This window comes from Rana temporaria, chromosome 1, assembly GCF_905171775.1.
Source record: "Rana temporaria chromosome 1, aRanTem1.1, whole genome shotgun sequence".
NCBI lineage: Eukaryota > Metazoa > Chordata > Amphibia > Anura > Ranidae > Rana > Rana temporaria.
In genome coordinates, this window is record NC_053489.1 from 244,846,097 (window position 1) to 244,871,341 (window position 25,245).

General features: G+C 43.1%; 1 protein-coding gene across 2 annotated transcripts in view; it reads left to right on the forward strand.

Annotated features, from left to right (window-relative positions):
• Nucleotides 1-25,245, forward strand: part of LOC120939985 (telomerase protein component 1-like) — a 119,646-nt gene that overhangs the window by 64,345 nt on the left and 30,056 nt on the right. For both annotated transcript variants that reach the window (XM_040352481.1, XM_040352490.1), the window contains exons 28-41: nucleotides 7,984-8,076; nucleotides 8,547-8,679; nucleotides 8,774-8,927; nucleotides 9,055-9,191; nucleotides 9,287-9,375; nucleotides 9,458-9,572; nucleotides 10,963-11,248; nucleotides 11,606-11,723; nucleotides 13,319-13,443; nucleotides 17,254-17,353; nucleotides 17,451-17,606; nucleotides 18,578-18,787; nucleotides 18,871-19,027; nucleotides 24,721-24,933. In XM_040352481.1, coding sequence (XP_040208415.1) covers nucleotides 7,984-8,076; nucleotides 8,547-8,679; nucleotides 8,774-8,927; nucleotides 9,055-9,191; nucleotides 9,287-9,375; nucleotides 9,458-9,572; nucleotides 10,963-11,248; nucleotides 11,606-11,723; nucleotides 13,319-13,443; nucleotides 17,254-17,353; nucleotides 17,451-17,606; nucleotides 18,578-18,787; nucleotides 18,871-19,027; nucleotides 24,721-24,933 — 2,086 coding nt within the window. The remainder of the gene's footprint in view (nucleotides 1-7,983; nucleotides 8,077-8,546; nucleotides 8,680-8,773; nucleotides 8,928-9,054; nucleotides 9,192-9,286; nucleotides 9,376-9,457; nucleotides 9,573-10,962; nucleotides 11,249-11,605; nucleotides 11,724-13,318; nucleotides 13,444-17,253; nucleotides 17,354-17,450; nucleotides 17,607-18,577; nucleotides 18,788-18,870; nucleotides 19,028-24,720; nucleotides 24,934-25,245) is intronic.

Below are 25,245 nucleotides of genomic sequence, written 5' to 3' on the forward strand. Positions count from 1 at the left end.
TGTCATTTTCGGACATATCAGGGACAGATCTAAAAAAAACACAGATTTTTACATACTGTCCCTGGTTTTACTGAGCCTGGCAACCCGGATGGGGCCCCCTAGTGGCATGGGGCCCTCGGGCAGTGCCCGAGTGACTCAATGGTCAGTCCGCCCCTGACAAGAACTATAATCAACAAGTTTTATTTTCTTTCATTTTGGATAGAGTGAGGGAGGGTTATAGGCCCTGTCAGTTTATTTTGGATTATCTGTGTCCAATTGGGGAGATTTGCCTTCACTTCCTGCCCCATAGCCAAACAGGAAGTGAGAGAAAAACTATGCAAATTAACCACTTCCCGCCCAGCCTATGGCCGATTTACGTCCGGGAAGTGGTTACACAATCCTGACAGGACGTCCTGCAGGATTTCATGCCGCACGCGCCTGTGGGGGCACGCAGCGCGGCGATCGGTGATGCGGGGTGTCAGTCTGACACCCTGCATCTCCGATCTCGGTAAAGAGTCTCTCACGGAGACGGAGACTCTTTACCACGTGATCAGCCGTGTCCAATCACGGCTGATCACGATGTAAACAGGAAGAGCCATCGATGGCTCTTCCTCACTCGCGTCTTACAGACGCGAGTATAGGAGAGCCGATCGGCGGCTCTCCTGACAGGGGGCGTTCGCGCTGATTGTTTATCAGCGCAGCCCCCCCTCGGATCACCACACTGGACCACCAGGGATGCCCACCCTGGACCACCAGGGTGTGCAAAAAAAAAAAAATTATAGAACAAAAAAACAAAAAGCATTAAAAAATAAGAAAAAAGATGCCAATCAGTGCCCACAAATGGGCACTGACTGGGAAAATCAGTGCCACCCCACAGTGCCCATCCATGCACAGTGCCCACCTATCAGTGCCCACCTGTGCCACCCATAAGTATCCATCAGTGCCACCCATAAGTGCCGCCCATAAGTATCCATCAGTGCCACCCATAAGTGCCGCCCATCTGTGCCGCCCATCAGTGCCGCCTATGAGTGCCCATCAGTGCCGCATAGCAGCGCCGCCAATCAATGCCACCTCATCTGTGCCGTCAGTACTACCTCATCGATGTCCATCAGTGCCATCTCATCGGGGCCCATCAGTGCCGCCATATCAGTGCCCGTAATTGAAAGAGAAAAACTTATTTACAAAAAAATTAACCTAAAAAAAGAAAAAGGTTTTTTTGTTTCAAAATTTGCAGTCTTTTTTTAGTTGTTGCGCAAAAAAAAAACACAGAGGTGATCAAATAACAACAAAAGAAAGCTCTATTTGTGGGGAAAAAAGGACGCCAATTTTGTTTGGGTACAGTGTTGTATGACCGCGCAATTGCCATTCAAAGTGCGACAGTGTTGAAAGCTGAAAATTGGCTTGGGCGGGAAGGTGCGTAAGTGCCTGGTATGGAAGTGGTTAAGGGAATCCAGTGCCCCCCCAGAACTAGTGTGTGGGTCCCCTGAAAATTACTGGGCGGGGTTATACAAAAACAGGGTGTGACCTTGACAGGAAGGGGTGGGTCATTTTTCTATTAGGAGGTGCAGATATGTAGTCAGGCCTAGGGCAGAACCAAACCTTAATATACTACTGCATATTAGGGCTTATTTAGACCGGAACCGATTTACAGCGTGTTTTTATATTGTGGGAGGAAACCCACGCAGGCACAGGGAGAACATGCAAACTCCATGCAGATGCTGTCACGGGCGGGATTCGAACCAACGACTCTTTTGCTGCTAGGTCAAAGTGCTATACACTACACCACTGTGGTGAACGAACATGATTGCAGCTGAAAGCATGAGATCTATTTTTTTTTTTTTCAATACCATGCTTTCCAGCCTTATTGACCCCGCCTCTCTCCATAAAGAGGACCTGTCACACACTAGTCCTATTACAAGGGATGTTTACATTCCTTGTAATAGGAAGAAAACTGATCATTTTTTTTTTATTTTTTTATTTCAGTGTAAAACATTATAAAACTAAATAAAAATAAATAAGAAAACCCCAAATAAAAATTTTAAAGCGCCCCGTCGCGACGAGCTCGCGCACAGAAGCAAACGCATACGCGAGTAGCGCCCGCATATGAAAACAGTATTCAAACCACACAAGTGAGGTATCGCCGCGATCGTTAGAGTGAGAGCAATAATTCTAGCCCTAGACCTACTCTGCAACTCAAAAAATGCAACCTGTAGAATTTTTTAAACGTCGCCTATCGAGTTTTTTAAAGGGTAAAAGTTTGACGCCATGCCACGAGCGGGCGCAATTTTTAAGCGTGACATGTTGGGTATCATTTTACTCGGCGTAACATTATCTTTCACAATATAGAAAAAAATTGGGCAAAATGTATTGTTGTCTTATTTTTTAATTCAAAAAAGTGATTTTTATCCAAAAAAAGTGCGCTTGTAAGACCGCTGCGCAAATACGGTGTGACAAAAAGTATTGCAATGACTGCCATTTTATTCCCTAGGATGTCTGCTAAAAAAAAATATATAATGTTTGGGGGTTCTGATTAATTTTCTAGCCAAAAAATTGTGATTTTCACATGAAGGAGAGAAGTGCCAGAATTAACCCGGTGGGCAAGTGGTTAAAGTACTCATGGCTATAAAGAATAGAGTCATTGCTCATTAAAACAAAAAAAAAAAAGGGGGGTCCCTCCAAATTAAATTACCAGGCCCTTCAGGTCTGGAATGGATATTAAGGGGAACCCCGCCGTAAAAACCCCAAAAAAAAAAGACGTGCGGTTCCCGGCAAATATCCATTCCAGACCCTTCAGGTCTGGTGTGGATTTTAAGGGGAACTCCACCCCAAATTGAAAAAAAAAATGGCGTGGAGTCCCCCTAAAAATCCACACCAGACCCTTATCCGAGCACGTTGACCTGGCCGGCCGCAGAAAAGAGGGGGGGACAGAGTGCGGCCCCCCCCCTCTCCTGAACCGCACCAGGCCACATGCCCTCAACATGGGGAGGATGTCCCCATGTTGATGGGGACAAGGGTCTCATCCCCACAACCCTTGCCCGGTGGTTGTGGGGGTATGCGGGCGGGAGGTTTATCAGAATCTGGAAGACCCCTTTAACAAAGGGGACCCCCAGATCCTGACCCCCCCCCTGTGTGAAATGGTAATGGGGTACATTGTACCTCTACCATTTCACCCCAAAAAAAATGTCAAAGTGATAAAAATGACAGTAGCCGGTTTTTGACAAATCTTTTAATAAAGTCTTCTTTTCTTCTTTCCTTCGGGGTTCTTCCGCTGCTTCTTCTCGTCCACATCTTGCCCGACGTCTTCTTCTATCTTCTCAGTCCGTCCTTCCGCCTTCTGGTCCCGCATCTTGCCCGTTGTCTTCTCCGTCCGCCTCCTCGTCCGCATCTTGGGTCTTCTGCGGTCTTCTTCTCGGTCCGCCGCCTTCTCGTCCCCTGCGTTTGAATTGTAATTGGCCGCCGTTTTCCCGCTCCTGGGACCCGCCCCCCTCTGACGCCACAAGTAAACTCCTTAGAAGGTCATGTGCGTCAGAGGGGGGCGGGGTCGCAGAGCGTCACACAGCGGGGGAATTCAATTTCAATCGCGCCGCCCGGAGAAGAAGTTCCCGCCGTGTCACACTCATGTGACCCCGCCCCCCTCTGACGCACATGACCTTCTAAGGAGTTTACTTGTGGCGTCAGAGGGGGGCGGGTCCCAGGAGCGGGAAGACGACGGCCAATTCAAATTCAAACGCTGGGTCCGGAGAAGACACAAGATGCGGACGAGAAGGCTGGCGGACCGAGAAGAAGACCGCAGAAGACACAAGATGCGGGACCAGAAGGCTGAAGGACGGACGGAGAAGATAGAAGAAGACGTCGGGCAAGATGTGGACGAGAAGAAGCAGCGGAAGAACCCCGAAGGAAAGAAGAAAAGAAGACTTTATTAAAAGATTTGTCAAAAACCGGCTACTGTCATTTTTATCACTTTGACATTTTTTTTGGGGTGAAATGGTAGAGGTACAATGTACCCCATTACCATTTCACACAGGGGGGGGGTCAGGATCTGGGGGTCCCCTTTGTTAAAGGGGTCTTCCAGATTCTGATAAACCTCCCGCCCGCATACCCCCACAACCACCGGGCAAGGGTTGTGGGGATGAGACCCTTGTCCCCATCAACATGGGGACATCCTCCCCATGTTGAGGGCATGTGGCCTGGTGCGGTTCAGGAGAGGGGGGGGGGCCGCACTCTGTCCCCCCCTCTTTTCTGCGGCCGGCCAGGTCAACGTGCTCGGATAAGGGTCTGGTGTGGATTTTTAGGGGGACTCCACGCCATTTTTTTTTTCAATTTGGGGTGGAGTTCCCCTTAAAATCCACACCAGACCTGAAGGGTCTGGAATGGATATTTGCCGGGAACCGCACGTCTTTTTTTTTTTTGGTTTTTACGGCGGGGTTCCCCTTAATATCCATTCCAGACCTGAAGGGCCTGGTAATTTAATTTGGGGGAACCCCTACACATTTTTTTGTTTGTTTTATGAATGAATCCCTTTAGAATTGTCAGAGCCGACAATTCATTATAGCCGCGTGTGAATTTTTAAATGACTTTTTTCCTTCAGAATGTCACTTTGTGCAGGGGGAGTTCTAAGTGCGGGAAAAATGCGCTATTTCACATGCTGACATTACACCCCCCCTAGGTACGAAATTTAAAGGAATATTTCACTTTTATTGTTTCACTTTAAGAATTATTAATTTCACTGCTCCCGAAAAAACGGCCGTTTTAAAAAATAAAAAAAGCATTGATACATGTTCCCTGGGGCAGGACTGAGGTCCCCAAACACTTTTTAGGACAAAACTTGCAGATTAGCCTTTAAAATGAACACTTTTGATTTCTCCCATAGACTTCTATAGGGAGTTCGGCGCGGCTTTACATATTAGTTTCAATGCGCCGGCTGCTACGCTGGTTCATGCGCCTGATTAAGCCTCCACCCGGAGTACTAATTAATGCATGAACCAGCGCAGCGCACATAGCTTAGTAAATCAGGCCCATAGTATTGCAACCCAGTGCAAATTATGTCTCCATTTTATGCAAAGAATGCACGGTATATGCACTGCATTGTTGGAACATATGTGCCGAGGTCTACTGTGTCCCATACACATAACCATCAATCCCTCTGAGATAGAAATAGAGAACTCTGGCGCTGTCTGATGGATTGGGGGGGGGGGGGACTGCAGCAGCACCTGTGGATCTGATCCTAACAGAAAAAGTGATAATAATGTGAAGTATGGTAGCTGCGCTGTGGGGGAGGGAATGGGAAGGTGAAAGTGAAAAGGGAATGCGAAGTAAAGGGATTGTGGGTAAACTTAAACTGTGAAATACATTTTTTTTTTTTTAGGGTATCTGATGATACTACAATGAACAATACAGATGAAAGTGAACAAACACCTATAATCCTGTAAAGATTTAACAGTGAAAATACAAAGTAAAATGGCTACTTCATATACAAACACCAAAACTAGCATAAAATAAGTGGGGGGAAAAAAATGGGCAAAACTATCCAAAAATCACACATGTGATGAAGTCCTGTTCATAAATAAGGATCAAATCTAGCAGTCCAGCAATTCCTCCACAGAACAGTGTCTAGATAAAACACCTCCACCAAAATTGCAATGTGCACAAATGAAATCTTCAGTGATGACACCTCTGATGTGCTGGCAGCTCACCTCACGGCTGCTTATCCAAACAGCTAACTGAGATCCTGATCGCAGCTGGATGTGTGGGCTGATAAAACACCTCCTCTTGACTCCTAAGACAGCTCTCAGCGGCCAATGTGTGTCATGAAAAAGAGAAGATATATGCAATGCATATAGCGTGACACTGTGAGGGTACCTCGAACAGGTAAAGATTTGAGAAAATGCACTCACATGAATAAAAGGACAGCGGGCATAACCGTTATCCCCTGATAAGTCACGTGATGTGACGATACGTAGGGATTGGAGCACCGGGTACAGACAGAGTCTGAGTCTGAAGTTTTAATACGTTTTCGGCGCTCGTGGATGTTTTATTCTACTTCACTACTTCACTACCTGAGTTTTTTTTATTAAATGTATCCATTATATGGAGTCACGCTATGGTCTCTTTTTCGCTCTTCTTAATGCTCCCATGATACATTGAGCCTTGCCATTTGGACGTATGAGGATGAGCTCACACTTTCACCTGTATAGCTAACACTCTGAGGGGAATACGAGTTTGGCACTCATGGATTTATGCCCGCTGTCCTTTCATTCATGTGAGTGCATTTTCTCAAATCTTTACCCGCAGAGAGCTGTCTTAGGAGTCAGGAGGAGGTGTTTTTTCAACCCACACATCCAGCTGCGATCAGGATCTCAGTTAGCTGTTTGGGTAAGCAGCTGTGAGGTGAGCTGCCAGCACATCAGAGGTATCATCACTGAAGATTTCATTTGTACACATTGCAATTTTGGTGGAGGTGTTTTATCTAGACACTGTTCTGTGGAGGAATTACTGAACTGCTAGATTTGATCCTTATTTATGGACATGACTTTATCACATGTGTGATTTTTGATAGTTTTGCACATTTTTTTTTTCCCCCACTTATTTTATGCTATTTTTGGTGTTTGTATATGTAGTAGCCATTTTACTTTGTATTTTCACTGTTAAATCTTTACAAGATTATAGGTGTTTGTTCACTTTCATCTGTATTGTTCATTGTAGTATCATCAGATACCTTAAAACACAGCGCAGCTACCATACTTCACATTATTATCAATCACTCTGAATTTGCAGATATTAAGCTCTGTGTATGCAATATTTATAGCTGCTAAAGTATTTTAGGTCATTGAGCACAAGTAAAGAAAACTTAAATCTGCAAGACTGCTATCCTTATCACTTAGTCAGTGTATGTTGAATCTGCAAAAACAAATAAGCCATTTCAATGGAAACTTGATGCATGCTTTTTTTAAAAACCTTAGTTGCTGGCCATCTCTTTGCCTTCTCCAGTGCAAAATACAGCAATCCACGGAATGGGTCAGTCAGCTAAGCCTTATGGAACAAAGTACAATTTTTTTTTTTTTAATTCTGAAAATAAGATTTATTTAACTTTCCAGCATACAGTGCAATACAAATATCAGGGGAAAAAATTAGTGTATACAACCAACTGCCTAATGAAAACAGTCTACAGTACATGGAAAAATTACATGAAATGCAAACATTGATTCGGCTCATACAGAGTAATGGTATCAGCAAATGGAGACCTTGTTAAATCTCAGCTCAGAGTGCAAGCTATCTTGACCCTGTCAGCCAAGGAAGTATGGGTTTAACCTGATCGTTTAGAGGGATTATAACAATCTGTGTAGCAGAAGATCTCGGATTGTAAGACCCAGGGTGGCCAACCAGGGCTCCCATAGTTTTGCGAATCTCATATTGAAAGGTAATCCACAAAGCACATAACCACTCCTCCTGGGTTGGAGGGGTCTTTGATTTCCCATACTGGAGAATCAAATTGTGAGCCTGAAGTAGTGCTTTGTATAATGCCTCAATTTGATGTGTTATCCTCCTCGTATACCCGGTATGCATTGCTTCGGTTCTAGCTTTATTGTCTTTTGCAAAACTAAATTGAGGGTGTCTACGACCGACTCCCAGTACTGGTGTAGCTTGGGACATTGCCATAGCATGTGAATAAGATCTTTGTGATCTCTTTTATTTTTGCTGTAGATTGAGTCCTGTCTTCGCCCCATGGCATGAAGTTTAACTGGGGTGTAATGGACTCTTAGAAGGCTATAGAGTTGGGAAAGCTGGTGAGATACATTTAAGGAGATGAACTGCACAGACTGTAGCATGACTTCCCATTGATCCTCTTCAAATGCCCCTACATCTTTATCCCAAACTGTGCTGACCTTACATGGATTGCCCTCTAGACCAATTTGTACATGCATTGCCAGTCATATTGACCAAAAATATATACCATTTACCATATTGCTCAATAATTGGACAATTTATGCACCTCTACTCATCCAGTTGCGCCTCCTGATGATCAAGAAGGGAACACGTGATCCTCTGTATCTAACCATGGCCTGCGAGGAACTACGAATGAGTGCAGTCTTCGAGAAGGTTGGTGAACTATATATTTTCTTAATAAGCATTGTTTTTTCTTGCCTAGTCATTTCTTGACAAACTTTTCCCTTAATTTTATCAATGTAAATTTACCAATATACTTCCCTGTTTCACCTGCCTCAGTGATGCATCAGTCCCCATATTGCTTAGGCTATGGATAGATTTGTGATATGTAGATGGCAATTTCAGAAGCATAGATATGATGATTAATAGTATGTTTTAGTACAATTACTTCAGTAGCATTGTATGCTAATGCCTAATTGCCTGACAAGCAGTCCTGTGCCCCCCCCCCCCCCCCCCCCGGCTCTTTCCTTTTCCAGCAGACAATATTTTATTATCACAGTAGTAGATGGTATTTATAAAATGGCAGACTATGTTGTAATCTACTACAGCTATGTGTTTATATCATAATCCTATGCAACAATATTATGTTGGCATTCCTCATATAATTCTAATTCCTTACATAGCTGTCTGATGACATACAGAAGTTGCCAGCAACCCTTCCACCTCTTATTCAGAAGAGACTTGAAATGCTGGAAGAAGAACATGGAGCTAACAATGTTGGCATTGCTTTGACAGCCATCTGCATCTCCCGAAAAGGTAGTATCTTTTTTGCTGTACTATTAACTACTAACTGATTTTTTTGCTTTTGTTTGCTTTGTTTATTTACTTTTTTTCTTGTGATTTATTTCAGGACTTTGGGAGAGAGATCTGCTAAGGATTCTGAGCTCTATGCAGCAAATAAACTCTGTGTACACAGCAAGTTGGGATGAAATGCTAAGCGCAGCCATTAATGCAAACAATATTCCTATGGCCACATTCTCTCTGCTTCTCACAGGGCTGAAAAGGTGCAGAGACTTTGGCTTAATTTTCTGTCATTGTTCTGTCATGTTGTTTGGTGTTCTTGTTTTTATATGTGTTTTATAGCCAGATAATGTTGTTCTAGCCCTTTTTTGTTATTTTTTCCCTTTACAGTGTTCTTGGGTTGTGGAATCGTAACATGACTAGTGAGCCAAGGCTGCATCTCTCTAGTTGTCTGTTGCGGGAAGCTGTTGAGAAGCGTTACTTTGGAAAATCTGATGTTGTCCACACTGTACATCTTCTTATAGCTGGTGGGTGATTGAAACCATGTATTAGTACTTTAATGGTGTGTTTTTACAATAAGGCTCTCATTTTAAACACTTAATGTGTTCTTTGTTCCCTACAGCTCATTTTTGGGCGGTTTCTTCTCCTGAAGACCCTGAATCTTCACCTGCACTTCATGCTGAATGTCTGAGTGAGCTGTCCCATCATCTGGTATGCTAAAGTGTATGCAATTTTTTTTACTGTTATTCATGTTCTAATATTTATGGAAGTAAGCATGCACTTTGTCTTTCAGCTATGTGGCAGGCAGTTCCATACTATGGGTAAGCTCCTCATATCGATTCCTTTCCTGAAGGCACATGCTGTCCTAGGACTCTTGTCTCACCTGTGCCAAGTTTACAGTAGATATGGTGAGTTATTTAAAAATAAAAAATAAATCATTTATTCTCTATTGCATTATCTTTCTTGTTTTTGAAGAACTGGCATTGCAACAGAAGGTTACATGCAAAAAATTTTTTTTTTATCAAACACTAGTTGTATTAATGTGTTTCCTCCTTTCACCAAAACCGCATTAGTGGACCTGTTCATGTGGCCACTTACACAGAACTACACAATACTGAAAAGCAGTACCTTACTTGGTTATCAGTAAGTAGTAAAGCATCTAACTGACTGTACACAGCAAGGCATACAGTGAAAGCAGATTAGTTCCTTTGTTGTGAAATACAAGATACTGGAAAGAGTAATACCACAATACCATTTTCTTGAATGGTAATTGATATATTTAAAATGATAATGTACTATATATGCTAAAATGTGCATATAAACATGCACAGTTGCTCCCCTCTCCTTCTCCAATGTTGGTTATCTGTCTGTTACGCTGTTTGTCTTATATTCATACTAGCAAAAGTGTGCCTGTTCCAAAACTTTGTAAGTTTGTATAGCAGAGCTGGGTGTAGTATGCAGATGAAGAGGGACAGAGGCAGTATAGGGGAAATTAGAGGAACTGATGCATTGATGAAGTAAAGGGGAGTATGACAGTAAAATGGAGACAGTGAGCTGGAAGGGATGCACTGTATTTGGGAGCTGGCACTGTGAAATCAAAAGGTGGGCTGTGGGGAAAGCACTATAAGGGGGGAGTGAGGTAGGTTGCTGTTGGCATCTGGGGAGGTGGGTAATAGATGCTACAAGTGTGATGGCATGGGGGTGATTTGGGAAGGTGAGTTGATTGGCAAGTAGACACAGTTACATTGGGGGGAAAGAAAGGTGTTGACCAGGGGGTGAGTTGGATGGCAGTGTGGCAGCATAATGTAGAAGTTGGAAGGTAGATAGAAAGATAGAAAGATTGCATGGAGGAGTTGCCATCTGTGTTGCCTTTGCTGACCCACCTGTCGGTTTAGTGTGGTCCAGGTTCCAGCAGAGCAGCAGGCAGAAGGGGTGGCACTATGTTCAGCATAGACAGCCCCCGGGAGCGACAGACAGATTTCGAAGCATATGTTGGGGTAGTATGTCTTTCTGTTGTGCTGCTTAGGGACCATTTTGCCACTGGGTGACAATTTTTGTTTATTTCACCAGGGGAATAGAAACAGGTGCACTATATAATTAAGTATTAAAGGGGTACTACCTAGTGTACTTAGTACACTATGGCTTTAGGACCTTTTGATGGCTTTAGGGCCATCATCAGGCCCTAAAGAAAGGGCCTGATGATGGTAGAAATATTATTAATGGTGACGCAATACTTAATATAGCCTACGGGATTAAAATGTTTCCAATAATTTTGTCTTGGTCTTTTTTACATTTAAGAAACTGCCATATCAGAGGAGACGTCCTCCCTCTCAGCTGCTCAGGATGAGATGGAAACGAATGAAATTTCAGAGCCACCTGTAAGGGAATTCAAGGAGTTTATTGAGCGATCCTTGTATATTCTTACCCAGAATCCTTCACTGTTTTATCAGTTGGCTTTGAACGAGCCTGATACATCACCAGTGTGCATTCAAGCACAAGAGATTTTGGCTGACTTCAAGAGCCCTGCATCTGAGCTCATCACAGCATGGAACAATAAACCCAACTCCACCAATGTCTGTTCCAGGTCTGAAAATCTCTCTCTCATTCTCTCTCTCTCGTATTTTTTAAACTTTTTTTAACTTTATTTTATTATATTACTCATGTACATATCACAAAGTCTGGGGAGAACATGCACACTCTGTACATGACATTTGCTAATATTGATAGATTTTATTTTTATTTTTTGCATGCTACTGGTTCTAAACTCTAGAACCTCCAAAACAATATATGTACACGCACACACCACAACAGATGATGATGATGATAATACTCACAAGAGCGTATAGCCTAGAGCAAAAAGAGAATTAAAAAAATGCAAGGATAGTCTGCTTAATCGCTATGCTTTAGTCATTTTAAATCAGAGTTGTCTTCTCTTTCTCAGTAAATCGTTGGATGTTCCTTCTACTCCGGGTTGTGTTGGCCTGAGTGCAAACGGAGACATGGCAGTGCTGGGCACCAGTAATGGTTCACTTCACATCCTGTATACAAATAGTGGCGAGGTATTGGATTTGTCATTTTCTTTGTCCACATTCATTATAACAGATTAGTCCAACCATTTAATATTAAATTAAAGTGTAAGTAAATGCTAACAAACTCTGTTGTTTTCTACCTTTTTGTTCTGTTAATACTATTGAATGTGTTTTGTTATATCTGTTTGATAAGTGAAAAAAAAAGCCTGCAGTGTAGATAAGGAGAGTGAGAGGTACTTTGTAATTGTAAAACATTTTTCCTGTCCTATAGTAACAATCCTGCTTCTCCATAGATATTGCATAGTGAGTTAATGTAACCCTAGGATAAGAAATGTGTTGTGAAGGATCTGAAAAAAAAAAAACGAATGCAGCCACCACATCTAATGTCTGGGAAGCTGGAATAAATTTAGTATAGATGCACTTAAATTCCCAAATAACATTCTTAATTATACAATGAAATGATTCATTTAAATTATGCAAATGCACTTTAATTAGCATCAGGCTTGTAAGACATGATTACTAACACGTTCAGTCCCTGTATATAAGAAACCTCCCCTGTAAACTCTAACCTGGTATCCGTAAACAAATTTGAAAGCGTCACTTATAGAGTTTCTTTTAGGTACCGTAGTTTGTCGCCATTCCAGTGTGTGCAATTTCAAATTGTGACAAATTGTGACATGTTGGGTATCTATTTACTCGGTGTAATATCATCTTTCACATTATACAAAAAAATTGGGCTAACTTTACTGTTTAGTTTTTTTTAATTCATGAAATAAACATAAAATATTCCAATGATTGCTAAAAATTCTAAGTAATCTATCAAAAAATACTGATTTTAACAAATGTCAGAAATAGGCTTAGGCATGAGAGTGTTTTACACTCACCTTAGGAAGAGGTATATCCTGGTTTAGTTACTGCTGTTGATCAGTATTACTACTTTCAGAATGGGCTCATTGGACAGAGGTGATGATGCGGATTTATTGTATAATGATCAGGCTAGAGGTATAAAGGCAGGATTAATAATGCAGGACTAAGTGAATTACCTGCCTGGAAATGCATTGTGGCAGAGGTGTGTAAATCACACGACTGGCAATACAGCATTGCATATGCTATGGCAGGTAAACCTAACTTTAAACCTACTCTCTGACACATTCTAAGCCTAATCTATCTAACCCTGTAAAGAAAAAATTTCTATACTTGTATGTTCTGCAGCCGCTCCAGGCTGGTCCCATGCTGAGCTGTCAGCAGCAGCTTTAGTGTGTGGGAGTGTGCAGGAGAAGCAGCCGACAACGGAACCCCCCCTTGGGAGTAACTCCATGGATGGCGTTGCTCCCAATTCATTTCCCTGCTGTTGTCTGTTTTCTCCTGCACACAGCATCTGCCCCTGGAGACCCAACCGAGGCAGCTACAGAATAGATAAGTACAGCAAGGTTTGTTTACAGGTAGATAGGCTTAGAATGTGGCAGAGGCTAGGTTTAGCATTGGATTTAAAACTTCCACTTAAATTCTCACCAGCATTTCCTTTTGATTAGAAGAGTGGTGTGGACATTTTTGTGTCCCTATACTGTGTCCCTAAGGAGTGTTTTGTTTAATTAGACTACTACCCCCTTTATGTTGTGTTGCAGGAAGTCAGAACACTGTACAGTGGCTGTGACGGAGTATCTACCTGTACGTTCATTTCTGAAGCATTACTCTGTATTGGCTCCTATGATGGAATAATGGAGATCTGGAATATAACAGATGGCTGTCGGTAAGAACTATTTCTAAGATTCTTAAAGTGGATGTAAACCCCACATATACCCAGTGAAATGAACAGCCTCAAATGATGCACAGAGATGAAACAAATCTCCCTACATAAGTCTTACATGTATATCTGCTTTCTTCAGCTTTATATACTGTTTAGAAAGTTCAGATCATGTTAGGAGATTTTATCACTCTGCAGTGAAGCCTGGGCATACAGCCAAGTCAGTTGATTGGAGGAAAGGCACACACCCCCTCTCCTCATAGGTAGAGACTTTCATTTAATTTTAAATTGTTTTTTATAAATTTTTACAGATACAAAATCTTGCATACTTTGCAAAACAATTTGCAAGTCATTCATAAAAATACAAAAACATTCTTAAGGTACACATAAATACATAGAAAATACATATAGGTACACAAATGGATCTATCCTCTAACATGCACTTAAATACAAAAATGAATCTATACTACAGCATATACTCTTAATTCTCCTAGGCCATCTAAAAAATCATCATTACCCCAAATCTATACCCGTGTCTATTTATCTTTACTTTCGAGGGTGGGGGATTCCCATCTCTCTGTCCCCATTAGAGACCCCTTTCACACTGAAGTGTTTTTACAGCGTTTTAGCATTAAAAATATCGCTATTAAAACGCTCATAAAACGCTCTCCATGCATCTCAATGCACCCTTTCACACTGAGTCCTGCAACAGCATCTTTGGAGCAGCTTTTGGGCGCTGAAAAAAACGCTCCTCTCCATTGAAATCAATTGAAAGCGTTGTAAAAACGCCTTACCCTTTCACACTGAGGCACTACAAAAACGCCCTTTACTTCTCTCAAGTAAGACATTTTTTTTTTTTTAATTGTCTAGTTTAGCAAGGACTGGCCAAATTTAGATCTATCTATGGCTGTTTCTGATGCAGATGAGTCAATCTAACGATCGACTTCTCTCGAACAGGATTGTTGTAAACTTTTCATTTGATCACCACATGCAGCTAATCGGCTACAGCTCTGACCAGTGTATTTTAACAGTGGAGGAGTCCGCATTGTCAGAATAGAATAGCACAGCAGGGAGGTTTGCTCTGTCTACCTATATTTGTGTAGATGGATGAATCATTTTTTTTTATTTATTTTTTTTAGCCCACTGGCTGATCAAAAATGACCAATCCATCTATGAAACAGAAAAGAAAGGAGGGTGCACCAACCTTGTGCATTACCACTAAAAATGTATTAAAACAGAATAAAAAGCAATGGTCCTACTCACAAACAATCATAAGTAAGCACTTTTCAGACAATTGGACTGGACCTCGCGGCACCTACCAGTGGAACTTCAGACATCTGAACGGCTGACGCGTTTCTGGGGCGTACCCCCTTCTTCAAAGCCTGGATAGTCCATGATACCTCTCTCCTACTGCGTGTCATCCTTTTATTTAGGTGCGTGTATGTATGGGCGTCTCCCGACGCTACTGGCCAATGACTGGGTGGTGTCTGTGGTTTTGGGAACTGTGATCACCGTTTAATGTATTGGTGGGTCTGGTGACTCCTGCCACTTGTCGTGCACTGACAGGGGGACTGGGGATTGTACAGAGGTGCGGTGATTGCCCCGGCACTATCTGTCCTTCATAGTCGTGGCTGACAATCTGGGGTGGCAGCCAAGCTAGGGGGTGCCCCGTGATAAAGGTGGGACTTGCAGTCATTGGGCAGTAGCGTCGGGAGACGCCCATACATACACACATGCACCTAAATAAAAGGATGACACGCAGTAGGAGAGAGGTATCACGGACTATCCAGGCTTTGAAGAAGGGGGTACGCCCCAGAAACACGTCAGCCGTTCAGATGTCTGAAGTTCCACTGGCAGGTGCCGCGAGGTCCAGTCCAGTTGTCTGAAAAGCGTTTACTTATGATTGTTTGTGAGTAGGACAATTGCTTTTTATTCTGTTTTAATAAATTTTAGTGGTAATGCACAAGGTCGGTGCGCCCTCCTTTATTTTCTGTTTCGTTTTAGCCATATGAACACCCTTTGTTCTGTGGAGGGCTGCAAGACTTCTGATTTTTGTCGTTAGACTACACTGCTGTACCCGGTTTGGCGAAACACCAGAGCGCAGGAGGTTTTGTGTTCAATCCATCTATGGGCAGCTTTACATTCAGTCTTGCAATTTTTTTCAGAGACTCCTTTCCTGTGCTGAGTGAGTCAAGTCAAAAACGTTTTCTAGGTTTGGATACAGTTGGATAGCATTAGAACTCCTGTTGGGTTTCTACTGTTACCCTGAAAACCATTGGTGACATTTCCATGTGCTTCCTGTTCTGCTGACCGCGATTTTACCCGGCATAAAGTGAGGAAATCTGCACACAGACCAAAATAAAAATCTGACAGCATGTCAGAGCTTATTTTATATCCTGGCTGAAGATCATCTAGCATGATCTAGGTTCTTCCTCCCCATCCTTAGTTTCTCTGATCCGCCCCTTTATTTAGTGGATTTCAGTTCAGACTGGCAACTACCCTTTAAGGCATTTTGATATTTACATAACTCCTCCCCACAACCAGCACTGCGTGCAGGCTCTTGAAAGGAGTACTGGGTGCTGTTTTCAGGAAGCTGTGTACAACACCCTGCCGGCCCCACTCACCAGGTTTGAGTTAAATATTTTATTCACATGTTAAAGCGGGAGTTCACCCATAAAAAATGTTTTACCCGTAGATTGATGCTCATTTTGTCTAGGGGAATCGGCTAGTTGTTTTAAAATCCGAGCAGTACTTACCGTTGTAGAGAGCGATCTTCTCCGCCGCTTCCGGGTATGGGTCTTCAGGAGCGGGCGTTCCTTCTTGATTGACAGTCTTCCGACAGGCTTCCGACTGTCGCATCCATCGCGTCACGAGTAGCCGAAAGAAGCCGAACGTCGGTGCGGCTCTATACGGCGCCTGCACACCAACGTTCGGCTACTTTCGGAAAATCGTGACGCGATGGATGCGACCGTCGGAAGCCTGTCGGAAGACTGTCAATCAAAATAGGAACGCCCAGTCCCGCAGACCATACCCGGAAGCGGCGGAGAAGATCGCTCTCTAAAAAGGTAAGTACTGCTTCGATTTTAAAACAACTAGCCGATTCCCCTAGACAAAATGAGCATCCATCTAAGGTTAAAAATTGTTATTTCCGGGTGAACCTCCACTTTAATAAGGGGGATGGCATAACCAGGGAAGGCAAATAACCAGAGAAGTCAATAACATTGCTATGCAATGTTTTATATTTACTGGACTGAAAATAATGTAAATGAGCTGTTTAGTACTTTTGTTTCACTATTATACATACCTGCATAAAACCTGCATAACCTTTAAAATTGACTGAAAATCGAATAAACTCAATCTAAAACTGACCGTGGACTAAACAAAAGAAATGGAACAGGTCCTTCCATCCACGCTTATAGAGGGTTTGGACAAATCCCTGCCATCCATTGTATTCTGACAGCTATGATGCCAGCCGTCAGAATACCTGAACAGTTCTCTGCTTTCTTATATATCATGGATTCTTACAATAGCAATATCTCCCCACCATATTCTCCTAACTCCTGTCCATGTGGGAGAATTTGGACATTTTTGTCCATCTTAGTTTCTTCCAGAACTTTCTGTGGCATTCTTCATAACATTAAAAAAGTCCAGGGGTTATTGGAATCACTTATAAGTACACCTGCTGTGGCCATTGTATATATTTCCTGTCAGGCTCTTTAACTCTGGCAGCCATCAAAAAATAAATACATACCAATGTGTATTGCAATGTATGTTGTTCATAATGCGATTTGTAATCCTTTTTTTTTTTTCTTTCAGTTTACACAGAATTGAAGCACATAGGCGACAGGTCACAGGATGCTGTATCAGTGCAGATCACAAACAGCTAATCACCTGCTCTCTAGACTGTCAGCTGAAGGTGACTAAGTCTTATTTAATGTATTTTCATGTCCTATATGTTATGTGAACAGTACTTTTTCTAACTACACTTCTCCTTTTCTCTTTTTTTTTTTCAGTCATGGGATACCAGCCGCTATTCATTGTTAAGTTCTACCACTTTCTCCAGCCCCCTTAACTGTACTGCGTTTCACCCCAGAGGTCATGAAGTAGCAGTTGGTTCCTGGGATGGGAAAATATCTGTGGTGCGATTGGAAAACTGGAAAAGGAGTGCAGTAAGTCACAATTAGGGGCATTCAAAACATTCCTAACAGCCCTTTTCTGGTGGTAGTTTTTCGATGAACTATTTGCACCTCACTCAGACAAGCATTTGTGCCAATGTTGGTACCACTACTGACTCCTGTGGCAAATTCAGATAATTCTTACTACTGTCCTATTCAGAACCTTTTACTATGGCAGTGACAACGAATTGCCACCAGTTAGGAATCTGGTGGTAATTAAGACCAACTCTGATCTGGCACACAGCGTTGAAACAGTACTTAGAGCGGGCCATGTCTGTGCTGGGAAGCTCTCTTGTATGTGACAGCTTTACACACCATGCTATATGCCCGGCCCCATTTAGCTGTCAGCCAGGAGATTCCTCGGTCAGAAGGTAAATGAGGATACAAGGGATGTCAAATGACTTGCCACTCACTGGGTTGGCGGAGATTGATGGCGAACTGAGTGACAAGTTTCTGATCCGGTCTGCTTTCATTTTGATTGACAGCATACGTCAGAGGGTGGATTCAAAAGTGGCTATTGGACTGAATAGCACTATGGAGCCACCCACTGATGTGCATGGTCAATCAAAAGAAAAGGGACCCGATGGGGTTCACCCACCCCAGTACAAAACTTCTTGGCCATGTGCCTGTCTGTGTGATGGATGCAGTGGCCAGGGAGGGAATTCACTGAGGAAGGGATTTCCAGTGTGGACACTACTCCACAGTGCAGCCATAGATAAGTTCATGTATCTTTGTCCTCTGTGAACATAAATCAGGTGCAAGCACCAAGACTTTTGTGCCCCAATGGAATTATACGACACCCTTTATGAATTCTTCTGAAAAAACCTATTGTATATACTATTCAGCTTCATTTATTTTTTTTTTTATTTTTTTTAATGTCTCTATAAATGTTTTCATATCAAACCACTATTCAGCGTCATTAACTATGTATGAAAGATTGGTAACATGGTCCTAATCTGTTTTAGGTTATGCAAGGTTCCTCTTCAGTAAGAACGGTGTCCTTCTCCATGGAAGGCAGTGTTGTTGTCTCTGGTTACCTTGATGGCTGGGTGTCACTTTGGTCATGGGAAACACAAGTTGAATTGTCTAGATTTAGAGCTCACAGTGGCTCAGCTCTGACTGCTAACTTTCTGCATCATGGGGAATACCTTCTAACTGGAGGAGAGGATGGCAAGGTAATGAACCACATTCTGATTCACAATTAATTTAGGAATGGAATCTTAGGGTATATAATAAGTGTGTGTGTTTTTATATACAGGTACAGGTATCATCTGGAGGTCTTGGAAGATTCCATGGACGTGCCTGTGTAAATAATGCACAGTCTCCAGTGCTTTCTCTAGCCCTGTCCCCCAACAGAGAACTGCTGGCTGTTGGATATCATTCTGATTCTGTTGGTGTCTACAGTGTGGCTACTGGTAAGAGAGACAAAGCTTACTTGTATATCAGAATAAAAATAATATCCTCTGAGTCAATAGTTATCTATTTACAGTGGGATCGAAAGTTTGGGCACCCCAGGTAAAAATTTGTATTAATGTGCATAACGAAGCCAAGGAAAGATGGAAAAATCTCCAAAAGTCATCAAATTACAGATTAGACATTCTTATAATATGTCAAAAAAAGTTAGATTTTATTTCCATCATTTACATTTTCAAAATTACAGAAAACAAAAAAATGGCGTCTGCAAAAGTTTGGGCACCCTGCAGAGTTAATATCTTGTACTGCCCCCTTTGGCAAGTATCACAGCTTGTAAACGCTTTTTGTAGCCAGCCAAGAGTCTTTCAATTCTTGTTTGAGGTATCTTTGCCCATTCTTCCTTACAAAAGTCTTCGGCCCCATACACACGAGAGGATTTATCCGCAGATACGGTCCAGCGGACCGTTTCCACGGATAAATCCTCTCAAAGATATCCGCTGATTTCGATGGGATGGAGTGTACACACCATCGCATTGAAATCCGCGCGGAAATCCTCTGCCGATGACGTTTCGCGCCGTCGCCGCGATTATGACGCGGCGACGGGCGCGACGCTGTCATATAAGGAATTCCACGCATGCGTCAAATCATTACGACGCGTGCGGGGAATCCCTTTGGACGAATGGATCCGGTAAGTCTGTACAGACGAGCGGATCCATCCGTTGGAATGGATTCCAGCAGATGGATATGTTGTGCAGCACAACAAATATTCGATCTGCTGGAATCCATCCCAGAGGAGATTTCTCCGCGGAAACAGATCCGCTGGCGTGTACACACCATAGGATCTATCCGCAGAAACCCATTTGCTGGGATTTATCTGCGGATGGATTCTATCGTGTGTACGGGGCCTTCCAGTTCTTTGAGATTTCTGGGCTGTCTGTCACGCACTGCTCTTTTAAGGTCTATCCATAGATTTTCAATTATGATGTAATCCCCCGTGGATTTTGAGGTGTGTTTAGGATCATTATCCATTTGTAGAAGCCATCCTCTCTTTAACTTCAGCTTTTTCACAGATGGCATCAAGTTACCATCCAAAATTTGCTGAAATTTTATTGAATCCTTTTTTCCTTCTACTCGTGAAATGTTCCCTGTGCCACTGGCTGCAATACAACCCCAAAGCATGATTGATCCACCCCCATGCTTAACAGTTGGACAGAGGTTCTTTTCATTAAATTCTGTGCCCTTTCTTCTCCAAACGTACCTTTGCTCATTCCGGCCAAAAAGTTCTATTTTAACCTCATCGTTCCACAGAACTTGTTTCCAAAATGCATCAGGCTTGTCTATATGTTCATTTGCAAAGTTCAAACGCTGATTTTTGTGGTGAGGACGTAGAAGAGGTTTTCTTCTGATGACTCTTCCATGAAGACCATATTTGTACAAGTATCTCTTTATAGTGGAATAGTGTACCACAACTCCAGTGTCTGCCAGATCTTTCTGGAGGGATCGTGCAGTCAAACGTGGGTTTTGAATTGCTTTTCTCACAATCCTGCGAGCTGTTCTGTCTGATATTTTTCTTGGTCTTCAGATTTGATGAAGTGAACGTGCGTGAGGGCCGACCATTTTGCCTGACATTCTTTGAACCATTAAAATTCGGTCTAAATGTGTTCATCCGAGCACTAATACACTGCCCAACAAGAATTACCTTGCCTTTGTGGTGATAGATATCTTTTGCGGCCCCAGCGAATCCCAGAGCGCTGCTCAAGACTAAGGTTGAGCTTGGGCGTGTTATTTGGTTATACCGTATTTATCGGCGTATAACACGCACCTTCACTTTGAGGGAAGTTTCAGAAAAAAACGTGTTTTAAATAAAGAACTGGAAAGCAAAATAAGGGTTAGCGCCCATCAATGCAGCCTTACATGTGCCATGAATGCAGCCTCTAAATGCAGCCTCACCATTGTCATCGGTGCAGCCTGATCGATGCCCATCTGCAACCTCGGAGGGGACAGGACGAGCACAAACAGATTACATACAGGAGGATGTCCTGTTCACATGGCGGCCTCTTTAATACAAAGTCCAGCCTCTAATCATAGACAGAACAGACGTCCAATGGCAGCCCAGGAGATAAAGCTTCTCCTGTATGTAATCTGACGGCGCTCGTCCCACCCCCTTCCGAGGCAGTGCTGATACAGTATATATATATATTTTGTGGCCCTGGTGGATATATATCCAAATTACGGGCCACATTAAACCGGAACGCGGGCCGGACTTTGGACATGCCCTTTGTAGTGGGTAGCACCCCCCCCCCCCCCCCAGCCATGAATTCAAAAAATCATTGTCGGCATTTATTAAGATTTAGCTGGCTTATTACCATTATAGAGCAGTTTATGTATATTCAGTCTGTACTCTGAAAATGTATCTGTTACTTTGAACAGAAGAAAATGAGTTTGTTATAATACATACTGTATATAATTCAATAATATAATACATATATAATTCAATAATATACAGTATGGCCGGGATTCAGAAAGGACTTACGACGACGTATCTCCAGATATGCCGTCGTAAGTCCAAATGTGCGCCGTCGTATCTATACGCTTATACAGGAAAGCAGATACGCCTGAATTTTGGCAAGATACGACCGACGCAAGTCTCCTATGCCATCGTATCTTGGGTGCATATTTACGCTGGCCGCTAGGGGCGCTTCCGTTGATTTACGCGTCGAATATGTAAATGAGCTAGATACGCCGATTCACGAACGTACTTGCGCCCGTCGCAGTAAGCTACGCCGTTTACGTAAGGCGTACGTCCGGCGTAAGTTTACCCCTCATAAAGCAGGGGTAAGTCATGTTAAGGTATGGACGTCGGAAACGTCAGAACAGCCGTCTTATTTTACGTTGTTTACGTAAGTCGTACGTTCACGTCGCATGAATGGACCCCGCGTATCTTAGGGAGTAAATTCGACGTGATTCTGAGCATGCGCGCGTATGCGACGTTCGTTCGGCCATGCATTTACATGAGGGCCCCGCTTCATTATAATACAACACGCCCACTACCTTGCTACTTTGAATTACGTGGGCTTACGCCGGCCCATTTACGTTAAGCCGGCGTAAATATGGGAGCAAATGCTTTGTGAATACTCAGCTTGTTTTTCAATGTTACATCGGTGTAGCGCATATGAGATGCGCTACGCCTATCTAAAGATGCGCCGATCTCTCTGAATCCCGGCCCACATGTTTATTTACCGTATTTATCGCGGTATAACGCGCTCTGGCGTATACCGCGCACCCCCAAAGTGGCCCCCAATCCTGTGGGAAAAAAAGATTTTTTGTTGTTTGTACTTACAGTTTTGATGTCTTGCGCGGCGTCCATCTGCGGCCTCGTCGGGTCCGGCGTCCTTCTGCGGCCTCGTCGGGTGTCCTCTTCGGCGGGTCCGGCGTCCGTCTTCGGCGGGTCGGGCGTCCATCTTCGGCGGGTAGGGCGTCCATCTTCGGCGGGTCGGGCGTCCATCTTCGGCGGGTCCGGTGTCCATCTTCGGCGGGTCCGGTGTCCATCTTCGGCGGGTCCGGTGTCCATCTTCGGCGGGTCCGGCGTCCTTCGGTGGCGTCCTCCCGCTCGTTTCCCGCCACGACTTTGAATACTTTGAATACTGCGCCCGCATATAGCGAGCGCAGTACACTCGTGAATCTTCGGGCAGGCTCGGGCGCCTCTCGCACTGACGTCCTGTACGCTCAGGACGTCAGTAGGAGAGGCGCCGAGACTGGCCGAAGATTCACGAGTGTACTGCGCTCGCTATATGCGGGCGCAGTATTCAAACTCATGGCGGGAAAGCGGGTATCGGCGTATATCGCGCACCCACGATTTTGCCCTGATTTTCAGGGCAAAATAGTGCGCGGTATACGCCGATAAATACGGTATGTTATATATGTTTGTGATATATACCATTTAATAACATATATGTGTGTGTGTGTATAATATATATATATTATATAATCTCTATCAGACAAGGCATACTATTTTGCAAAGCCAGGGGCAAAATAGGGCAATGTCCCTTCATGTATTACCCATCAATAAGTGAATATCCCGTTAACAGGTTAGATAGCTTATTTACTATCAGTAAATCAGGAGTATTAAAGGGGTTGTAAAGGTAAAAAATGTTTTCCCTAAATAGCTTCCTTTACCTTAGTGCAGTCCTCCTTCACTTACCTCATCCTTCTATTTTGCTTTTAAACGTCCTTATTTCTTCTGAGAAATCCTCACTTCCTGTTCTTCTGTCTATAACTCCACACAGTAATGCGAGGCTTTCTTCCTGGTGTGGAGAAAGCCTCTTGAGGGAGGAGGGGGCGAGGAGGAGGGTCAGGACACTCTCTACTTTGCAGATAGAGAAAGGAGCTGTGTGTTCGTGGGCATCCTGACACAACTGCTCGCCCCTCCCCCCTAAGAGGCTTTCTCCACACCAGGAAGAAAATCTCACATTACGGTGTGTAGTTACAGACAGAAGAACAGGAAGTGAGGATTTCTCAGAAGAAATAAGGACATTTAAAAGCAAAATGGAAGGATGAGGTAAGTGAAGGAGGACTGCACTAAGATAAAGGAAGCTAGTTAGGCCCCTTTCACACTGGGGCGTTTTTTGTGCGTTTTTTGAGCGAAGCCTCATCTGCAATTCCAATGTGCTGGTAAAGCACCGCTAAGACCCTAACGTTTTAGGGCGTTTTTGCAGTGCCTCAGTGTGAAAGGGTAAGGTGTTTTTACAGCCCTTTCAATTCATTTCAATAGAGAGGGGCGTTTTTGGAGCGTTTTTTTCAGCACACAAAAGCTGCTCCAAAGATGGTGCTTGCAGTGTGAAAGGGTCCATTGAGATGCATGGAGAGCATTTTAATAGCGCTATTTTTAACGCTGTAAAAACGCTTCAGTGTGAAAGGGGTCTTAGTGAATTTATTTTTTTAACCTTTACAACCCCTTTAAGGCAGGGTGTTGCAATGTCGCCAGCTATGATTTGTCTGCATTGCATAGAGAAGGATAGGATACAGCTGTCATCACTAAATAAGACATATTAGTGAAGTTGAATTCTCCATGAATAAATAATGAGCCCATATATAGCAACATTTTATCATCAAAAAGGAATTTTTGAGCTCCAGTCAAGTGTCTAAGCTTTGTTTCCTAATGCCTGCCTAAAACTAGCAGCATAGTTATGTTATTTGATTGTAAACCCTCACTTTGTAAAACAACCTGTTCAGTTTAAAACAGAAATGAAAGGAAAAACATTTGTGTATACATATAAAAAATAAAAAATGTTTTCCTCCTTTTTATAAGTGATCACAAACCCTCTGTTCTCAACTGCATTAGAGCTAGGGGAGGAGAAACTACTGGACACTGATCTTCCCTGTGAATGGCTGTGCAGGTGTGTGATCATTGGAGGAGAGCAGGTTGAGTTCCCAGCAGAGCTAGAGATTTGCCCGCTATGCTCTCATGTTAAGTGTGGTCAGTTTTTAATAGGAAAGCAGAGGGACTGGAATGAACATCAGGGTGTTCATACAAAGGAAGCAATATAAAGAGAGCAGGATACATTTTCATACAAGAAAATTGTATAGCAGGCACACATCAGAAATATGAAATGTTGGGTTTACATATTTTTTTAATCTATTGGTTGTCTACAACAACTTCAAGCAATTCTTAATTATATGCTTTCTTTTATTTCAGGGGATCTTTTGACACAGTGCATGTTTTCAGATGTGGCTGTGAGCAGCCTGGTGTGGCTTTCTGACAGTGTTTTAGTGAGTGGCAGCTCGGACAGCTTGGTTCGTGTGTGGAATGTGTTCCCAGGGCCGAGTGCTTGTCGGCTCACACTCCTTGGACACCAGCGTTCTATTTTGGGCCTGGCTCTCTCCTCCAAGCTTCTGGCTTCAGCATCAGGTAGGAAGTGACTGCACACAGTTTTTGACTTTTCTTAAAGTGGACGTAAACCCTCCATACACGCAGTGAAGTGAACAGCCTCAGATGATACACAGGGATGAACCAAATCTCCCTACATACGTTTTACATGTATATCTGTTGTCTTCACATTTATATACTGTTAAAGTTAAGAACATGTTAGACAATTTTCTCTTCCTGTTTAACACAAAGTGTGATGTCTGGGCATGCAGCCAAGATAGCTAAAATTGCTGATTGGAGGAAAGGCACACACCCCCTCTCATCACAGGCAGAGACTCTCAGAGGTGTTTTGTA